Source organism: Amblyomma americanum, chromosome 4, assembly GCF_052857255.1.
Source record: "Amblyomma americanum isolate KBUSLIRL-KWMA chromosome 4, ASM5285725v1, whole genome shotgun sequence".
NCBI classification, from domain to species: Eukaryota; Metazoa; Arthropoda; class Arachnida; order Ixodida; family Ixodidae; genus Amblyomma; species Amblyomma americanum.
The window spans coordinates 204,018,540-204,036,765 of NC_135500.1; the positions used below are offsets into that span (position 1 = coordinate 204,018,540).

Consider the following 18,226-nt stretch of genomic DNA (forward strand, 5'->3'; position numbering starts at 1 on the left):
TTGCCATTACAGCGAGTAAAGGGGCGACCATACTGACTGCGAGCGAGGCATTCTACGGGGCGCACAAAGGCAGCTCTTTCTGTCGTCGTTCTAACCACACTGCAAAAGATCTTCGGCCAGAACTGTCGCGATGTTTTCACGCCTGCCGGACATTGACTGGCTAGGGATGCCCGCATATTCGATCGTCTTGCTTGTTTCCTACAGATGTGTCACGCTATGTAATCGCTTGCTGTCCAGCGTCCTGAATCAACAAGAACACTATTTGAAGTCCAAAGAGGAAGTTGATTCCACATGCCGTATTCTGGCAGTGTACCAAGGTTAACTCAAAGTTGTCATGCACAAACGGCTCAAGGGGACTGGAAAAAGATTTGCGCCAATCGGATTTCATTTCTCTGGTTAGGGGGGTTGATGTGCTGATCGCTAGCATAATGCACTGCGAGTGCAATGAAAAACAGAATTTCAAGATGTTCGAAAGATGTTCGTTTCCGCTTTCACAGTGCATCTGCGTGCCTGCTCTTCCGCGCACGTCTAAAAAGCGGCTGCTGCACTGAAGTGTTAGCCTGACTTGCTCTGCATCCACCACTCGTGAACTCCTGCCACGCCTAGAGCACACAGACAGACAGAAGAGAGCGGAGGTCATGGAACACGTCTTCTCTATTATTCATTCGAAACATAGCGTTTCACCGAATGATAATTCATAGCGAGGAACTGACGATCAGGTTCGCAAATCTGGGCGCGAGTTCAACCTCACAACGCTCCACAATAAACGAAATGAAGCGAAAACGCAGTGATATATGATTGTGAGCAATGCGGCTTATCTCAGAGACACCCGCCGCGTGGCTCAGTAGCTTTGGAGTTCGGCTGCTGATACTAAGGTCGCAAGATCGAATTCCGGCCTCGGCTGCAGCATTTCGCTGGAGGCGATGTACAAAAACTCCCGTGCACTGTGCGATGCCCGTGAACATTAAAGGGATGGTGAAATTGTATACTGATAATTCGAGGTTATTCATTAATTGGAATCTATGAAGCTTAAATGCGCGAGCATTTAAAATGGCGAGGTAATCGCCGATTAACACCACGACGATGTTCAGGCTTCTCCTCACTGCGTTGGAATAGTGCGTGGTGACGTCATTGTTGCCGAAATTATAGATGTGTGCTGCCTTCGTCTGCATACTGCCCTGCGTATTCCGATGGTTCCAAACAATGCTTCATGAGCTTCACTTTTTACGGAAGTGGTTTTATTGCTTGAAACGACCGGTTCTGCGTTGAAAATTTAGCGCCGCCGTACGTGACGTAATCATTGCGGCCTCTGCCTGTCGTTGTGCATAGCACAGAAGCCTGAACGTCGACGCCGCTTTATTCGGCGATTACGTCACCATTTCAAAATATAGCGGAAAAGAAAATATTTCGCATGCTTTACCTGCAAGTTTCGCACATTTGGCTCGTTTAAACTCATAGAATTATAAGAGCTCTTCAGTTGCCCTACAAAGAACCTGGAGTAGTCTAAATTATTCTGGAGCCCTTCATTTCGGCGTCCCTCGTAGCTTATGTGTCTCTTCGGGACGCTTAACACCCACCCCCTCATCCCCGCCTTCCGCCATGCTGTCGCCATCCCCACCATATCTCTTAAAAAGTTTATATCACGGTGAGATCTGATCATGCAGGGGCGTATGCGCTTTCAAGGTCTCATAATTCAGGGACCGTGAAGGCGGAAGTATTCTCGCATGCTGATATTTTCTCTGCCTTTCAGAGAACACTTCCCGTGATTCATTCTCAACGATGTTTGTTGACTCTGGCCCACTAAGGCTCCCCCGTCCGGGGTGGAGTGTGAGTGCCTTTCTCGGTTCATCCCAAAGAAGGCCGATTCACGGCGCGCCTATTGCCTCCCGATAGGCTGCTGCGCCGTTAGCGGCACTTGCTCCGGGCGATTTCCGCGCGGGCTTGAATGCCACCGGGGCTTACTCACGTTTCTATTATGCATGGCCGGAGCTCGGAAGATGTAGCTGCGCTGTGCGTGTGTCGCTTTTACTTTCCCCACTTTTTGTTGTATTCGCTCCATTCTTTTTTTTTCTCCTTTGATGTCAGAGTATAATGGCACCACAGCAATTAACCCTAAGTATTCCTTGTTTGTTTGTTTGTTTCTGGCTCTGGAGTAGTGAATTCGAAAGCAGCGTGTAATCAGTGTCATGTTTACAGAACCTACCGGTGCGCGCCAGCGACTCATGTAGAGGCTGCTTCTTTCGTTCTAAATCTTAGCTCTCTCATTTGCTAAGCACGTTATAGCACATGCTGGTTGCAGAGGAACGTAGGCGACTCTTTTGCTTCCCCTGCCTCACAGCCCGGACTTCTCGCAGTCGAACTTGTTGCTATTTCCCGAGATGAGTAGACATAAGATGAGTAAACATGCGCTTCCGACGAAGAGGTCTCCAACGTAGTGCACGAAATGGGGTCGATACAGCAACCTTCATTGCATCGGCAGCTGAATGGTATCGTCGTTTCAGAAGACTACATCTAAAAGCGATGTGTGAGTAGGAAAAAGGATGCTCCAAGCGTTCATTTCAAAGCGACACCTTTGACGTCGCCCAGTGAGAAAACCTACAAGCCAGGCTCCAAAACTTATTGAGCAGCTCTCCCGCAATACACTGTGTAGCTTCTTACTGAGGCCGTGTTTTGAAACGATAATTTTCCACGACTCATTCTTTTACATTTTTCGCAATGGTCAGCCCCAACTTCAATACGGGAACAGGCAGATGGTACTGCTGTTTAGTGCACTACTATTCAGGCTTCCAATTTCGAAAAACCCGTTGTCTCTTTGAGTGTCTCAAGCCAGCTAGACCTGCAGAAATAAAATAAATATGACGGCGACAAATATATGCAAGGTCTGCCACACTGCTATAGCAACTTTACCCCACATGCTCTGCGACTGTAGCAAAAGCCCTGACGGTGCTAACTCCGGAACCCTCCCGCCGCGGTGGGCCGCTGCCTTGCGCAGCCCCAGCCTCGGTGACCAACTCTGGGCCGTCCAGCAGGCCCGCGAGGCGACGGCGAGGCAACACCTCGACGTCCCCACGTGGGAGACCTAAGGCCCCGTAGGCGAAACCACTGCAGGACTTTTTTAATAAAGTTGTTACCAACCCACCAACTCTGCCGCGCCTGTTTTAAACCTGCTGTGAAGCGAACAGATGGGTTTCGTTGACCACTGCACGAGAGCACTATGTTATCACTTGTTTTTTGCAACATGGTATTTATCACAGTGATACAATGTTTTACGTGCATGAACTATGTGCAAATATTTGGGAAACAGTGGCAAATCAACACCATGCGTAACACGGCACACCTAAGCAACAAAGCACCAGAAAAAAAGGCAATGAAGAGCACAGCACCGAGTGTGAGGGGCACTCCGGTTCGAACTCGGTCTGGGCGTACACTTCTTTTACGTGAATAGTCATTCTACTGAACTGGTATTTTGCACAAATAACAGATTCACAATGGTGGCCCGCCATGCGCGTTTTCCAGAGGCTGTGCGATCCAATTAGAGAAAACATTTCTAAGGGTTCATCAACTAATGGCAGTGCAGCGAGACATCGTACAGAATGCGGTGTGAAATTGTCTTTTTTTTCAATGTCCGTTGCATGATATCGTGGAAGAATGTTGTATCTTTGCAATTTATGAAACAATGCTCAATCTTTTAGTGAGCATCACAAAGGCGGTAATTTACCGTCGACACAAAAATATTTTTTTATATATCTGTGTTTTAACGGGTAATGTCTCGGTGTATAGCTTATTTATATATATATATATATATATATATATATATATATATATATATATATATATATATATATATATATATATATATATATACAGTATTTGTACATGACATGAGGGGCATTTTATGTACTCTTTCTGGTACGTCATGTACCGTTAAACCAAAATGCACAGAGCGGTACATAGCAGAGGGAAGAGCATGCAAGTTAAATTGTTGTACAACTGTTTCCTTGACACTGAAAACAGGAACTAAGGTAAAAACGAACTGGTGGGTAACGAACAGACAAATAAACCTCATGAGTTAAGCCCCATCAACACGGAGGATCAGATATATTAGAAGCCGCAATGAGGTTCGATAAAGCATTAACTTATTTGACTTGCAAGAATGCGCGCACTGTGGGGCATGTAGTGTCCCGGAAAAACACAAAACGTGAAAATATCTGTCCGACATACAGGCAGACTAAACCAAGGCAGCCAGCGCTTACAGGCCGGAAAAAGGTTATCTCTCATAGGTTATCCTCATAGGTTCGAAAGGCGAATCTCACATAAAACTAGCAAAAACTCTGTGAAAACGCTCGATATAAAGTCTTGTGCAATCAATAATTTGCAGTACATAATAAATTTTAGTGGCGAGAAACAGATTACGTGCGTTCGCCTTGCCAAAAAATCGAAAGACCATGGGGGACTAAAATCTGAGCGTGGCGCTTAATTATAGTGCCAGCATATTCTAGGCACTATAGCTTAAGTGTTCGCACGCGGTCTTCACAGTAATGGGCACTAGGCTTAAAGGCACTGAAAGGGACGCCAAGGTATTTTGGTGGCGTACGTGTCCATTGTATGCCAGCATATTCAGCAGATGTAGTTCCTCACATGCCAAACCAGAGACTGCAACTCTTAGAAAAATTAATCGAAGCTCCTGTCTCTGAACCGAAGTCTTCCGTTAAACGAATAATCTCATCGATGCTTGGCTTATCAGCGCAGAAAAACGCGCGGTCATCTGCGTAGGCTAATGCCTTAAGTTCATGACCCATAAAACGAAAAACATTCACGGCTCCATTGTTTATAACACTTATGCAAAGTGGCTCCAGGTATAGTGCGAACAGGAGCCGGGACAGTGGGCAACCCTGTTTCAGAGAGAACTGAATGCGGAATGATTGTGAGAGACGGCCATTTACAATCGAGCGCTTGGAACGTTTTTTGTAACAAAGGCCTAGTAGAAAGACTTCAACCAATATTGACGTGATTTAGAAGAAAAGAGAGAAATAAAAGGGACGAGTAGGACACTTCGCTTAAGGGTGGCACTATTTCATAAATGATTAACAATAGGAACAGCATCAACCTGCGATTCCCAAGTCCTCGCTCACGCCCAAAATATTCCTCTCATCCCAGGCAGGAATGACGAAGTACTCTGGCAAAGACAGAACGAATGCTGCGGCGCCCGACAAAAACCGGAAGCGCGGTTGTCCAGTGGCCATGGCGACTTTTCGGCATCGTACAGTGAGAAAACAGGGCGGCGGGCCCTTCTCTGAAATCAGCGCTCTTCCCAGCTCCGCTGACGAGCTTCTGATGGTGCCGGAACTGGCCTCACGCCAATGCAGCGCAGCCGCGGTGCCGTCATTAACGCGCACCTAATCACCCGCCTTCGTGTTGTCGGAAGGGGAGCGCGGTGGAAGGCGAGGCGGCCAATTTTGGCGACGGATACAAATAGTGCGCCTTCGGTTCGGCGTCCCAGCGACAGCCAGCGCTTCTTCCGACTGTGAGGACGATTCAGTAAACAACTATTTATATGCACGTTTAAGTACCGGTCTTAAAAGTTTGGCTCCTCTTAAATGCTGTCACGCCAGCAAAGGTGTCAGAGCCCCTGCTCGGTGTATGCATTTGAAAACGTCCTAATTATATGGTAGCCGGAGGGACGGTATAAGCAGTGCGACGGTCAATAACAAAGCTTTATTCTATTTATTTATACAAGTACCTGCAGCACCACAAGGGCATTAAAGCTTCGTTCTAGTTCTAGCGTTGTTAACAGGATTGAGAACATCGACATTTACAAAGCTTTGTAAATAGATCGAACTGTTCGAGGGCTGCTGAGGAGACTGTCGGTGCCTTTCTATAACTCTTTTAGCTCCTTTGGGAATTCCCTGATTCAGGCCCGTCTCTGTCGTTGGTCGTTCAGATCCAAAGAGTCTTGATTCGTCGTTTCGTTCGCAAGTTCATATAAGCAACAATTCATGCTCAGGCAGCCGCCTTATAGCAGAAAAGTTAGCAGCGACGACATGTGGTACGAACATGATTTGTCGAAACTTTCCTCTGAGACAAACACTTGGGCGCTTGATGGCTGCTTTGAGTCTGGTCGTCAGGACATGTCATTCGTTTGATGTTTCTCATCTCTTGGTGAGAGTTATGAACATTGTGTTCTCTTTTATTCCTTTTATGTGCATTTGTTTCTTTTTGTTGTTCTGCCACTTATGAACCCGTCCATAATTGGGTATTACGTGTCTACAATTGCCCCCTCTCATTCCGCTACAGCCTCTTGGTTCCTTAACTTACCCCAAGTTTATTATCAGCCAGCCCTAATAGGAGACTTAGTTAGAACTGAAGTTGGCCTGTTCCGGTAGATTAACATATTGTAATCGCAAAGATTCCACTCTTGCCGAAAACGGAGCTTTTGCAAGCGAGAAAAAGACTCCAAAAAGAAATGCAGGTGTCGCCATCTCTTGCCGACTTCGAAAGTGAAGCGCGGTGCGTCGACACTTTTTTTTCGCGGATCCCAGAGGCTATATGCTACACCACCAGTCACTTTAATATGGTAATCAGGGACTCTTTCTTGGTGTAGACGTCACGAGTTTAAATCGAATGGCGGAAAAATTTAGAACCCAAATTTAAGCTCGGCTGCTGGCCCGAAAGACGCGGGTTCGATCCCGGCCGCGGCGGTCGAATTTCGAGGGAGGCGAAATTCTAGAGGCCCGTGTACTGTGCTATGTCAATGCACGTTAAAGAACCCCAGGTGGCCGAAATTTCCGGAGCCCTCCACTACGGCGTCTCTCAAAGCCTTAGTCGCTTTGGGACGTTAAACCCCCATAAACCATAAACCATAAACCATAAACCGTCCGCGGGATAGTAAGATTCTTAAAAGTGAGACAAAGCACGCACATAGCACCAATGAGTCTTTTGTTGTGAGTGAAATTAGCTCGCAACAATGATTACAACTCAATATGACGATATGCTTGCGGGTCGTGTTGTAATAGTGTGAGGAGCTTTCTTCCTTTGTCTCAGTCCTGCATTTTTCTAATCCTTCGTCTAAGTGCGCAATGCTTTCAAGTTTGTCTAGTATGTATGAAACGTGAACTGAATCTGAAGGCCGAGTTTATCTTTGACCTTCAAAGAATGATAACAAGCTTATCATCGTTCCGTCGTGCTCGATCCTTATCACCTTCATGTCTGGATGAGACTAAAAGGAAACAATGGGATATCAGCAGTTCTAAGATCCACTCCGGAGCTAGCATTGTTTACAGGCCTTTCGTTCATTCCGAAAGCGGTAATGCGAATACTGAATATAGCCGGCTGTATAAGTGGTACGCGTTGCCAGTGCAAGGAAGCCTAATCTAGAGGCGGCTAGCCGCACCTTATCTCGCAGAGCTAACGGTGTCATATGTTGCCAGGGAATGATGTGGTGGGCTGACTGCATTGATCAAAGGCTGTGTCTCGCGCGCAGTTCCGCGCAGCCTTCAAATATTAGCTGCCGGTGTTGTGGCCACCCGTCCGCAAACCATTGTGTGCTGCCCGCTGAAAGGACCCGAACATAATGGACTTACCCAAGCCATGCTTCTTCCTGCTTTTGCCACATCCAACGAGGTACCGTACCAAGCTAGCAGCGGCAGGCTGACACTAATGACGCAATGTGATGAGGCGCTGACTGCGTGCTCATTTCATGACCGACGTCATACAGATCTATTCTTCCTACTTCCTTTTTTCCGCTTCTTTTGTAACAGTACGGCATCTTTAGGGTCTGTTAACTAACTAAGATAGTTGAAGGCAATTAGTTTTTAGCGATTGCCTTCTTCCCTGCCCGTTTTGTTCAAGCCACGTCCGATCATGGCCGATTTTCTCACCCCGCAGCGTCAGAAGATGAGGATGGGCATGCAAGGTGTTCCAGAGGCAAATTGCCAATCAGCTTGAGTGTGCCTACAGACGTTTTCCTGGCTCTAGTATTCTCTCCGCGAGCCACTCTGAATCGTGCACGAAAAACACGCCGGGCAGTGCCCCTCACATCGACACGGTTCCCCACTGCTTATCGTGCGCGGCACGCTTAGCATTTATTGAGGTAGTAGGTGAGCCTGCGCGCCTTGTCTTCAGTGTAGCCAATTTAGCTGGCGCCGGTTCTAGATAATGCAAGGTTGTTTGTCTTTACTGAAACCGGTTTCAGTACATTTTATTTCTTCTTTTTGATTTTTTACTTTCTGCTTTTCGCCCCTCTCTTCCTACTTCCTTTCTTTTCTCTGCCCCCTTGCTTCCCTTCTTTCTTTTTGTCTTTCTTCTTTTGATCTTTTTTTCCTCCTTCATTTCCTCTCATCCTCTCCCTCCCTTCCTTGCTTCCTTCCTGCTATCCTCTTTCTCTTCCCCTTTCTTCCTTTATTCCCTCCCTTGCTCCCTTTCGTGCTTTCTTCACCCGCTTCCCTGCCTACATTCTTGTTTTCTTTCTTCCTTCCTTCCTTACTTCCTTCCTTTATTCCTCCCTCCCTTCTTTCTCTCCCTAGATAGCTTCCTTCCTTCCCTCCCTCGGTGCCTTCCTTCCTTTATTCCTTCTGTTCTTGCTTGGTTTATTTCTTTCTTCCGCTTTTCCTTCTTTCCTTCCCTCTCTCGCTCTCTTCCTTCCTTCCGTACTTCCTCCGCACTATTTCTTTCTCCTACGTTTCCCCACCATCCTCCGTTTCCTTCTTTCTCTTCTATTACGTTCTTTCTTCCTCTCTTTTTTAGCGTCGTTCTCACGCCACAGAACGCTATCCAGTTAGGCCTAGCTGCCTGCCTCACGCAGTGCGTCGGTCGACGCGCCCTTATAACAACGCTGCCTGCGGCCTCCGTGTTCGCAGGACCACAAGGACCGCGAGTGGAAGTTCGCCCGGTCCAAGCTGTGGATGGGCTACTTCGACGAAGGTTCGACGCTGCCGCCTCCCTTTAACCTCATCATCAGCCCCAAGTCGGTGTGGTACTTCCTGCGCGGACTGCTCCGGCTCTGCCGCTTCCTCTGCAAGAGTGCCTTCGCCGCCAGGCCACGCTTCCAGCACGCGGCCGTCAAGGTCTGCCTCCCTCCTACCTTGTCTTTATATACTCTTTTCGAATACACGTTGGTCCTTTATGGTGTCATCTCCATGGGGCAATGTAAAAAATGCACAATTGACTTGGGACAGAATCCACAGAATTACTAAAACGTGGAGAACTCCTAACCCTAGAGAACAGAGCAAAATTTGCAAGACTTAAAATTATGGATCAGCTAATACACAACCAACTAAAACTACAAAATACATAACGGTCACAAACACTAGATCCACCCGCCACAACCTCACACACAAATTAAACGAGTTTCCATTCCGTACTGACATATTAAATACTCATTTTTTTCCACGAGCTACACGCGAATGGAACAATCCAAACACAGATACTACTAACAGCTCATCATTAGATGCGTTTAGTGCCCTGGTTATAGATCATCTGTTCGTTTCGCAGCAGTTATTGTCATTTTTCATACTTTCCTTTTCTTCCCTGTTATTTTACCGTTTTGTTTTTGCCTAGACTGAAATTACAGCACAAACCGCAGCCAATTTCCTTTTTTTTTTTTGGTACACTTGTCACCATGTTTGCAGCCTATTATTTGTACCTAAACTTGAATTCTCTAAGCGATTTTGTAACTATTTTTGCAATATATTATTGTTTAAGTTGTTTTACTTACTAGTTTGTGCAATACACCTGGTTGTATCATTCACAGCCCTTCCTGTTACAGTCCCTGATGAGACTTACAGTATCAAATAAAAAAAGAACCGCGCCTTACTGTGCCGCCTTCACTGGAAGCACTCACTGCTGCTAACAAAGCATGAGCCGTATTCTTTAATATTCTTGCTAAGCATTTTTGAGCTCCTCCACATAAAGAAGACAATGTATCAATAGTCAGGCTGATCCTAAGCAAACAGATTAGTTGAAACAGATTAGTTGGTCTTTTTAAAGTGTTTTTTTAAAGGGGATGCGTTTGGTATTGAATAGAGAAACGAGATGGGTCTGTGAGGGGCACAAAAGCCTAATAATAAACGCTCTCGGCGATGAAAACGAATAACTTTTATTTACATTCTGCACGAGTAATGACCTTATAAATAAGGAATATTGAAATTTTCCCTACATTTTTCATTATACAGTATGTGACGTCATAAATTGGATCATATTACGCTGCCGTTTCTTCTTGGCGCCCTTGAGCAGCCATTAACCGAAGGAAGTTCTCCGTTCGAACAGTGCAAATATTCAAGGTTTAATATATTATTTGGAGCTCTTGCCTAAGCCCTAAAAACTTTTTACTTTTCTTTTTCAGCCGGAAGCACAAAACCCGGTGTACATTGGAAATGTTCCCGACAAAGCTAACCAGGTACGTAACTCCAACTGACATTCCACATCCTACACCAAGCGAGTCAGCCATGTCAAAATTCATCCATACATTTATTGGTGGTGGGGGTGGTGGGGGTGTATTGGGCTTTATGGCGCATAAGCAACTAAGGCCATCGCGCGCCAAATACAGAGTTTAATAAATAATTCATATCTGTCTGGTGCGGCGTAATACTGATGAACATGCTGATGATAAGAAAGTGACTTCATTATTATCAAACAAAGCGGCAGTTACGGGCACTGTTTCGGTAGCGTCGAGCCAACTTTCGAGAATATATCGAGTCGAAAATATATTGTATATTCTTAACAATCAGCATTTCTAGCTGTGGCCGGCCTTTCCACGAGTGTGGGAGGCCGTAAATCAGGTAGTTTGAGCAAATGCTATGATCTGGCTCTTAGGATCTAGGGGGGAGAGGGGGGGGGGGGGGGGGGGGGTGGCTGAGCCGTGAGATACTGAAATGTTACCAGACAAAGAAAGCAAGTTGCCTTTATTCGCACGTTTGCTCTCTTGGCAGAAGCCAGGCACCAAGCGACAAAACACAGTGATCCTGAAATTCAATGGGCAATCAAGCACTGTACAGTACCAGGTGAGTTTGCCTCAACTAATTTTTGATTCGAGATGTCGATACTACATATTCAGTGCTGACAACTTTTCCCTTTTTCTTTCCAATCTTTCCCGTCGTTACTCCACTTTATAATTGAAGTTCACATATAGTATTTCTTTTCTTTCTCTTTAAAATGCATTTGTGTTCACTCAAGAAATTTTCTGCGAGAATAACTTGCCTTAAAAAACGATTCGGCTGCTTCTTACATGTCCATTTTTTTTAGTCTTGAGTCGGTGTTTGCATTGTGGCATGTGAACAAGTTTACACTGCCGACGGCGTTGGCTTGACGCTGCAGAGGTGACAGAAATAATTATGCGCACATATTTACCATTTAACTTACTTTGATCACGGCGCGATTTTTCAAGACATTTGGGGCATAAATAACGTAGTGCCTAGAGCCAAATACATGTTCACTTTTAGTGGGCAGATTACTGAGTGGTTACAAGAATCTGAGAGAAAAAATACCCATAACTCTGGCTTCCGGTTCCAAACACGTTTGTCTGCCAGCGTCCACATTGCTAACTACTAGTGAACAAGTTTTCTTTAGAAACTTCGGGGCGGAAAGTTGCGACACAGCTGTGCCTCATTAAGAACGTGTTCTTTCCTGAAACGTGACAACCACCCTGCACAACGGACTATTTTTTTTTGCGTATACTTTTGGCCCATTTCACCACAAAAGAAAAACAGGGAATGAAGCAACAACGAGAAATATGTGGCGTTGTCCTCTGAGCCAGTTACTCTTTTATCCTAGTCTTTTCTTGCAGCATCTACGTAACCATGAACCGACTGGCCCCGATAGAATTGTTTTGCGCCTGTTCTTGAAAAGCGTGCTCTGCCTCAGCAAGAAGCACAATGCGGCGAAGCCAACTTTTGTGAAGTGCCAAATAAGTGGCAAAATTGCGCGATAGAACGTATAACACCGGAACGTGTTGTATAACAATGAGTAAAATAATTGAGAAAGCCAAAAAATAGATCTACTTTTCATAAGAAAGCGTCGTATTACAGTTTTCTTGCTTCTACAAGATCGTTGTCAAAAGGAAGGCACTTTTTAAGTTAATCCTTGAGTCAGAGCCGCGTCCACGCATCATGCGGAGTTTCTGATGAGTGCATGGAGTGCAGTTCAAGTGCTGGATTTCTAACACCCTTTTCTCGTTGGCCGCTAGCCGCTGCCTCTTATACATTAGCCGAGACACTATTCAGCATCTAATACCACTGCTTATTTTGCTTGGTATGCAGCGATTAGTTTATATCAAAAGGTGGATTAAACTTCAGATGCGCGTCGAAAATTACAAGGAATTTCGCTGCCATTTTGTTCTCTTATCAATAAAAAAAAAACCTTTCTGACTTAGACAAGAATATAAACTTCGTATGTTGCAGTTTCTTACCTTTACCGAGAGGTGCAAACTTTAAGCGTAGCGTGAGCCTTGCTTACTCTTTCTTTCTCACTCTCTCTCTCTCTTGGTTTCCAGGAGGTGATGAAACGCCTCGTGAATCGTTACATTCATCGAGCTAAGAAGCAGCTCCGACAAGACGGCGTTAACGAAGACGACTTGCTCGAGATCAAGCAGGATATTTCCAGCCTCAGGCAAGTTGGGCCCCTGACGAGAAAAAAAATAAACTAGCGGCTTTGCGTCTGCTTTTAGTCACATGCACACAGCGAAGGTTTAGTGGTGTTGTTTAGATCCAGCCGATCTGCACACCTAATTCACGCAACTTGAATGTGTACCCGTTTCCGCTAGGAAACTTTACGCGAGCTGTCACGAACCATCATATATACATGTATGCATGATTGCCATTTATTCTGCACGCAGCGCACCAGGAGCAGTCATTCCTTGCGCGAGCTAATTTCAACGCCTACAAGTGGGCGGCTACACTAAAAACGCGCATATCCACACCACTTGGTCTCAGTAATGTCGTCTCTAGTATTTTTTTTTTGACTTGGTACCGTTTGAAGAATTTCAAATCAATATCCTACTTCCACAACCGCAAAGAAGGTAAAGAAATTTGAGTCAGTGCATTTATGGGGCTAATATTCTATAATCATCATACAGACATAAAGAGTAAGAGCAACCTAAAATTGGCAAAACATGTCAGTTGTTTCAAATTTGGTTAAGGTATACAAGTTAGGATCTAAAAAAGATAATCTATTTAGTGCTAGGTAACACGTCACGCAATATTCATGACGGGTTGAATAAAAACCAACTGGGAGCAGAGTGGTTGTTTATGTATTTAAAAAATGTAATAAATGGCTGCCTCAGTGGCTGTGAAGATGCTCAGAAGGAAAAAAGTAAGAACCGTTGTGGCTAATACACGCTGACGAACCATGCAATATTTGCAATAGCTTAAATTTCAACGACGGGAAGAGAGGGCACAACCCTAGCAGAGATGTGAAATTTGTTGTGTGCACGAATTATTAAGTTATCGTTTAACAACTTAAAGCAATTTTTACACACCTGTGTAAACCACGAACTCGATGCATTTTCTGAGAGTGTGCTCTAGCTACCACTTATTCTTTCATTTAAGGCGAATTGAGCGCACTTCAACCTGCAAATAAAGCTTCTTTTTTATTCCAAATAACGATAGCAGCAAGAAAATATTTCCTAAAACAGAGAGCTTCCTAGTATGTCCTTCGTCATTTTATTACTGACAGATTTTGCCACCAATACTACTGTCTATCCTTTCTTTTATGGATTACTTGCGTCATGTGCATGGTAAGTTTCGTTGGAAAACTAACGAATTTAATTTCGATGCTGGGGTATGCGCGAAGGTCTATTTCCTTCTGCACCCACTTCAATTTTTTAAGATTGAATAACGGATCTACTTTGGACGGTTCTTTCCTACTGTGGGATACCATAAATCGAGGTAACTTATTGGTAAAGTCAGCAGCAGCAAACCTTTCTCTGGTTTTGTGCCTGTGACTGGCTGTCGCCGAAATCATAGAAGACTCCTTGACGGTGATCAAGCACACTTGATCACGGTCTTGTTTGTTATTCGATTTAGTATTGATCTACCGGGGGTCCCGTGACAGTGGCTTGACTTTGGGACCCTCGCCTACGTACCGAATTTGCGTACGCATCTAGTATGTACCCAATAAATTCTTATTCTTAAAAAAAGAGTAATTTAACTGCATCAAGACTAATATCTACGGAGCTGTGGGCCTCTTACCACGCTTTTGCTCTTAAAAACAAAATCTGCTTTGTGATTGTATTTGCAGCGGCTTTAGTTGCTTATGTTTACGCTTTTGTCGTTCCTTCTCTTTTTGTTACTTCGCCTACCTTTGCCTTTCGCATCGATCGAAACGCTTCCGCCGCGTTTTTATGGAGGCAAAAGGCTACAGCGCCCGTGTGCTGTGCGAAGTCAGTGCACGTTAAAGATCGCCAGGTGGTCGAACTTATTTGGGAGCCTTCGACTACGGCACCTCTTTCTTCCTTTCTTCTTTCAGTCCTTGTTTTTTCCTTCCCTTACGGTGCGGTTCACGTGTCCGCCGATATACGAGACAGATACTGCGCCATTTTGCTTTCCGCAAAAACCAATTTCAGATTCAATTTCTACCCAGTGTCGGCTTCCGTGGGCTTGCAAGCACCGTATTCAGTTGAGCCATTTCTGGGCTGTGGTACCATTCTGCAGCTGTTGGCTTGAACTCCGATAGCTGAACGAGCCGGTATCGCCGCGTTTCGCAGGTTCGAGCTGCGAGAGGACCGGAAGCGCGAGGCGGCGCACAACGTCCGCCAGCTGGACACTCTCAGGCGCGACATCTTCAAGGGCGTTCCGCCCGGCAAGCTGGAGATGCCGTCGCACCTGCAGCCACCGCCACCTCCGCCGCCGCCAACGCCCGCCGCAAGTGCGGCACCGCCGTACCAGCTGCCGCAGTCACTACAACAGCAGCAGCCTACGCCGTCTCCTTACTACGGGCTACTCTCCCCCGAGGAAGTGGAGCAGCTGCGGTTGCAGGTGGGCACCCCCCCCCCCTTTCCTCAAACGAGAACATCTTCATTTCATTCATTTTATTTTATAGCCACCGTGGTGGCTCAGTAGTTATGGCGCTCGGGTGGTGACCCGAAGGACGCGGGTTCGATCCCAGCCGCAGTGGTCGAATTTCCATGGAGGCGAAATTCTGGAGGCCCGTGTACTGTGCGATGTCGATGCACGTCCAAGAACCGCAGGTGGTCGAAATTTCCGGAGCCCTTCACTACGGCGTCCCTCAACCTGAGTAGCTTTGGGACGTTAAACCCTCATGAAACCTAAACCAAACCTTTCACACTATTCTATTGCGTCCAATAGTGTCTACCAAGGACAGCACTGGAACGACTTTAGCTCTCGGCATTCAGAAACAAGCAGATTTGTGTCCTTAAAGACCTGCCCCTCACCCCACACCCGCTCAGAAAACAAAACAAAACAGGTTTACATCCCAGACCACAACCCGGCTGCCAGTTCGAGCACCGGAGGACGGTGCATGCAGCTCATTCGAACACGCCAGTGCACCATACACTCGTGTGCAGCGCGGCACGCTACGAGCCAAAATGTCAGCAATAGTCGAGCCCTAATCTTTCGAGACTTCAAGGTCCGCGCCGCGATCCGTCTTTTGTGCGCGGCGCGCTTGTCACGCGTGACGGGGCCGCTTCGCTGTCGCGTTATTGCTTTCAGGCCAGTGGGACGACATCCGGCGCGCCTCACAACAACGCAGTCTTATTCGCCGGTCTCGGGAAGAAATCTGTGGGGCACCGCAAGCGCCCCCGCCTCGGCATAATGCCGAACCTCGAGCGAAGGGAAGAAAAATCAAAATGAGAAATAATTTTCTTTCGAACGGCACGAAGGTCGTCGTCTGCTAACGGCGTCGGGGGACGCCACTGTCTGTCTGTTCCACATCTCTGCAGTCCGTCGTGGTGTAGACACACACGACGACCACACGGCGAGTTGTGTGGTCGTCGAACCCTAGGTGGTTGATATTTCCGGAGCCCTCCACTACGGCGTCCCTCAGAGCCTGAGTCGCCTTGGAACGTTAAACCCCCCATAAAACATTTCATCTTATTACCTTAAAGACCCCAGTAAAGGGTGTTACGTAATCGGCGGCAAGATTTAAAAAAAAACTGTTAGATTAGCAGCAAGTTTTTTTTTATATTTTCAACAAACTATGATGAGCACGTGATGATAACAACGTTGTTTGGAAGGCCACTCCAGTATGCAGCTGCGCGAGGAAAAAGGGAGTTTGAAAACGTGATAGCGCGAGAACGACGGCGGGCAACTTGTAGCTGACGGCTGGTGCGGTGTGATATGCGTGCGCAGGGAAGATAATAATGCGAGATGCGCATAGGGCAGTGAAAAAAAAGTGAAATAACAATAGGCTGACAGTGCAACGACGGAGTGATAAGGGTGATAAATCCAGATGCTGTTTTTAAGGAGCTAGCGGTGATGTCACAGGAATACGATGAATGAATGAAACGAGCAGACGGAAGACCGCCTAGTTGGGTTTCTGAAACAAAAGTTGATAAATGCTGACACCAACCAATCATTTATGTTCACCCCAAATGTTTCGGGACTAAGTATGGTTCCTTCTTCAGCGGGGACTTAAATGCCAGCCAGGAGCAGCAGGAAGCGGCATTCGCTTTCCCTTTGTTAGCCCCGGCAGTATTTCTGAACCCTCCTCGGCGGTATCAGACTTTAAAATGATATTCGCAGCCTGCCTAAATTAGTGTCAAATACAGGCGATATGAGCATCATGATGTTTGTGCGACGCCAAGATTAAGAACGCAAAGCGCCGACTAATAGTGTCAGGTTGTGTGTCTTCCTGGCGCCGCACACCGCTCATGAAAGATCACAGATAAGCAGAACAAGTACTTTGGGACCAACGTCATACATCCTCTGCAGCATACGTATATAGGATTCGTGAAAAGGAAAGTTTAATTTTCCGCCCGTCGCGTGCCGCCCTGACGTCTACATTTGACAGAGAATGCATGAAGTGCGCAAGACGTTCACGTCCGCCTCTCTGCGTTCTACCACGTCAGTTGTTTTGTTGACGGGAAACTGCATGAGTTAAAACTTTGATTTTTTTAGAATGAATTTACTATTAAATTACCGGGCATTTTGTGCATTCCAAAGTTTCTTTCAATTTTTTGTCTTTTTGATGCAAGCATCGTCTCATGATGAGACATAAAACCCTTCAGCGAAGCACATATTTTAGAGTCTGTTTAATTGCCTTCTGTTTTTTATGTTGCATTAAATTTTAAGCCTCATGGTTGGATCTTAGACCAAATAAATTTAACAAAATTTCACGAAATATTGCCAGTTTTCCAACGACCGGGAAAAAGCTCAAAGTAAGGCGTGTATGGAAACAACGAAAATTTAAACCCTTTTGGGTGTAGGTCTCGTTAAGCCTCCAAAAAGGCTTTTTGCGTGCACCTGCAGCATTGTATATTTAGCATTGTGACGTTGAAATAAATTTGATTTGATCTGATTTGAATTGATTTTATTTTGTTTGATACATTTTAATGCCTTTTTGCAAGTGGCTTCAAATAGAGCAGAAGCTGATGCCGTTTTGATCTATACAATTACAAATAGTCCAAAATTTGCATTTTTCACAACCCGGTAACCCGATCTGGCGCTGCAATACCATCAGCAAATGCGTCCACGCGGACATGTATTCGTCGCGCCATAACCATGTGGCGCAGCGCTATACAGCACAGATTAAGAGGTTCTCAGTCCGAAATTTCGTTACGGCCATGTATTTTCTTGAAGAAAAATAGAGACTTTAGTTTCGCACCATGCTTAACGAGGTGGCAAAACAATTGAACAAGAACAAGATGTAAGGGATAGACATATAGGTCACTCATGGAGGGGTGGTTGGGGGCGAGGAAAATTACACTCCCCCCTCCCCGACCTGCCCCTGCAGTATGCAGCACAAGTGAGCAACGCAGTAGGGATGTGCTGCACCCAAAACCCTAGTTTATTTGGCGGATGTAGTTTTAGGCCTGTTGGTAGCCCATAATACCGATTAATAACCACAGAAGACACGGAACAGAGGCAGAGACAACACAGGTGGTGCTAACAACTGAACTTTTCAGTTGCTATACTCAGGGAACCACTTCTTTTTTGGAAATGCAGCAGAGGCTAGGCGTGCCGTGGGGATTGGGCTCCTCAGCCCTAGCGACCCCGTCTGAGACTGAACGGTTCAGTTGCTAGGACCTCATTGTGTTGTCTGTCTCTATCCCGTGCCT

The 18,226-nt window shown here is 45.9% G+C and overlaps 2 protein-coding genes across 3 annotated transcripts in view; one reads left to right on the forward strand and one right to left on the reverse strand.

Moving 5' to 3' along the window:
• Polr1D (RNA polymerases I and III subunit AC2 l(2)37Cg) overlaps positions 1–18,226 on the reverse strand; it is a 389,457-nt gene that overhangs the window by 230,824 nt on the left and 140,407 nt on the right. The gene's annotated exons all lie outside the window — the stretch shown is intronic.
• The window catches only part of LOC144129127 (transient-receptor-potential-like protein), a 155,742-nt gene that overhangs the window by 133,831 nt on the left and 3,685 nt on the right, over positions 1–18,226 (forward strand). Inside the window, exons 8-12 of the mRNA XM_077663049.1 lie at positions 8,856–9,062; positions 10,340–10,393; positions 10,926–10,997; positions 12,485–12,600; positions 14,696–14,966. Of these exons, the coding sequence (XP_077519175.1) occupies positions 8,856–9,062; positions 10,340–10,393; positions 10,926–10,997; positions 12,485–12,600; positions 14,696–14,966 (720 nt within the window). The remainder of the gene's footprint in view (positions 1–8,855; positions 9,063–10,339; positions 10,394–10,925; positions 10,998–12,484; positions 12,601–14,695; positions 14,967–18,226) is intronic.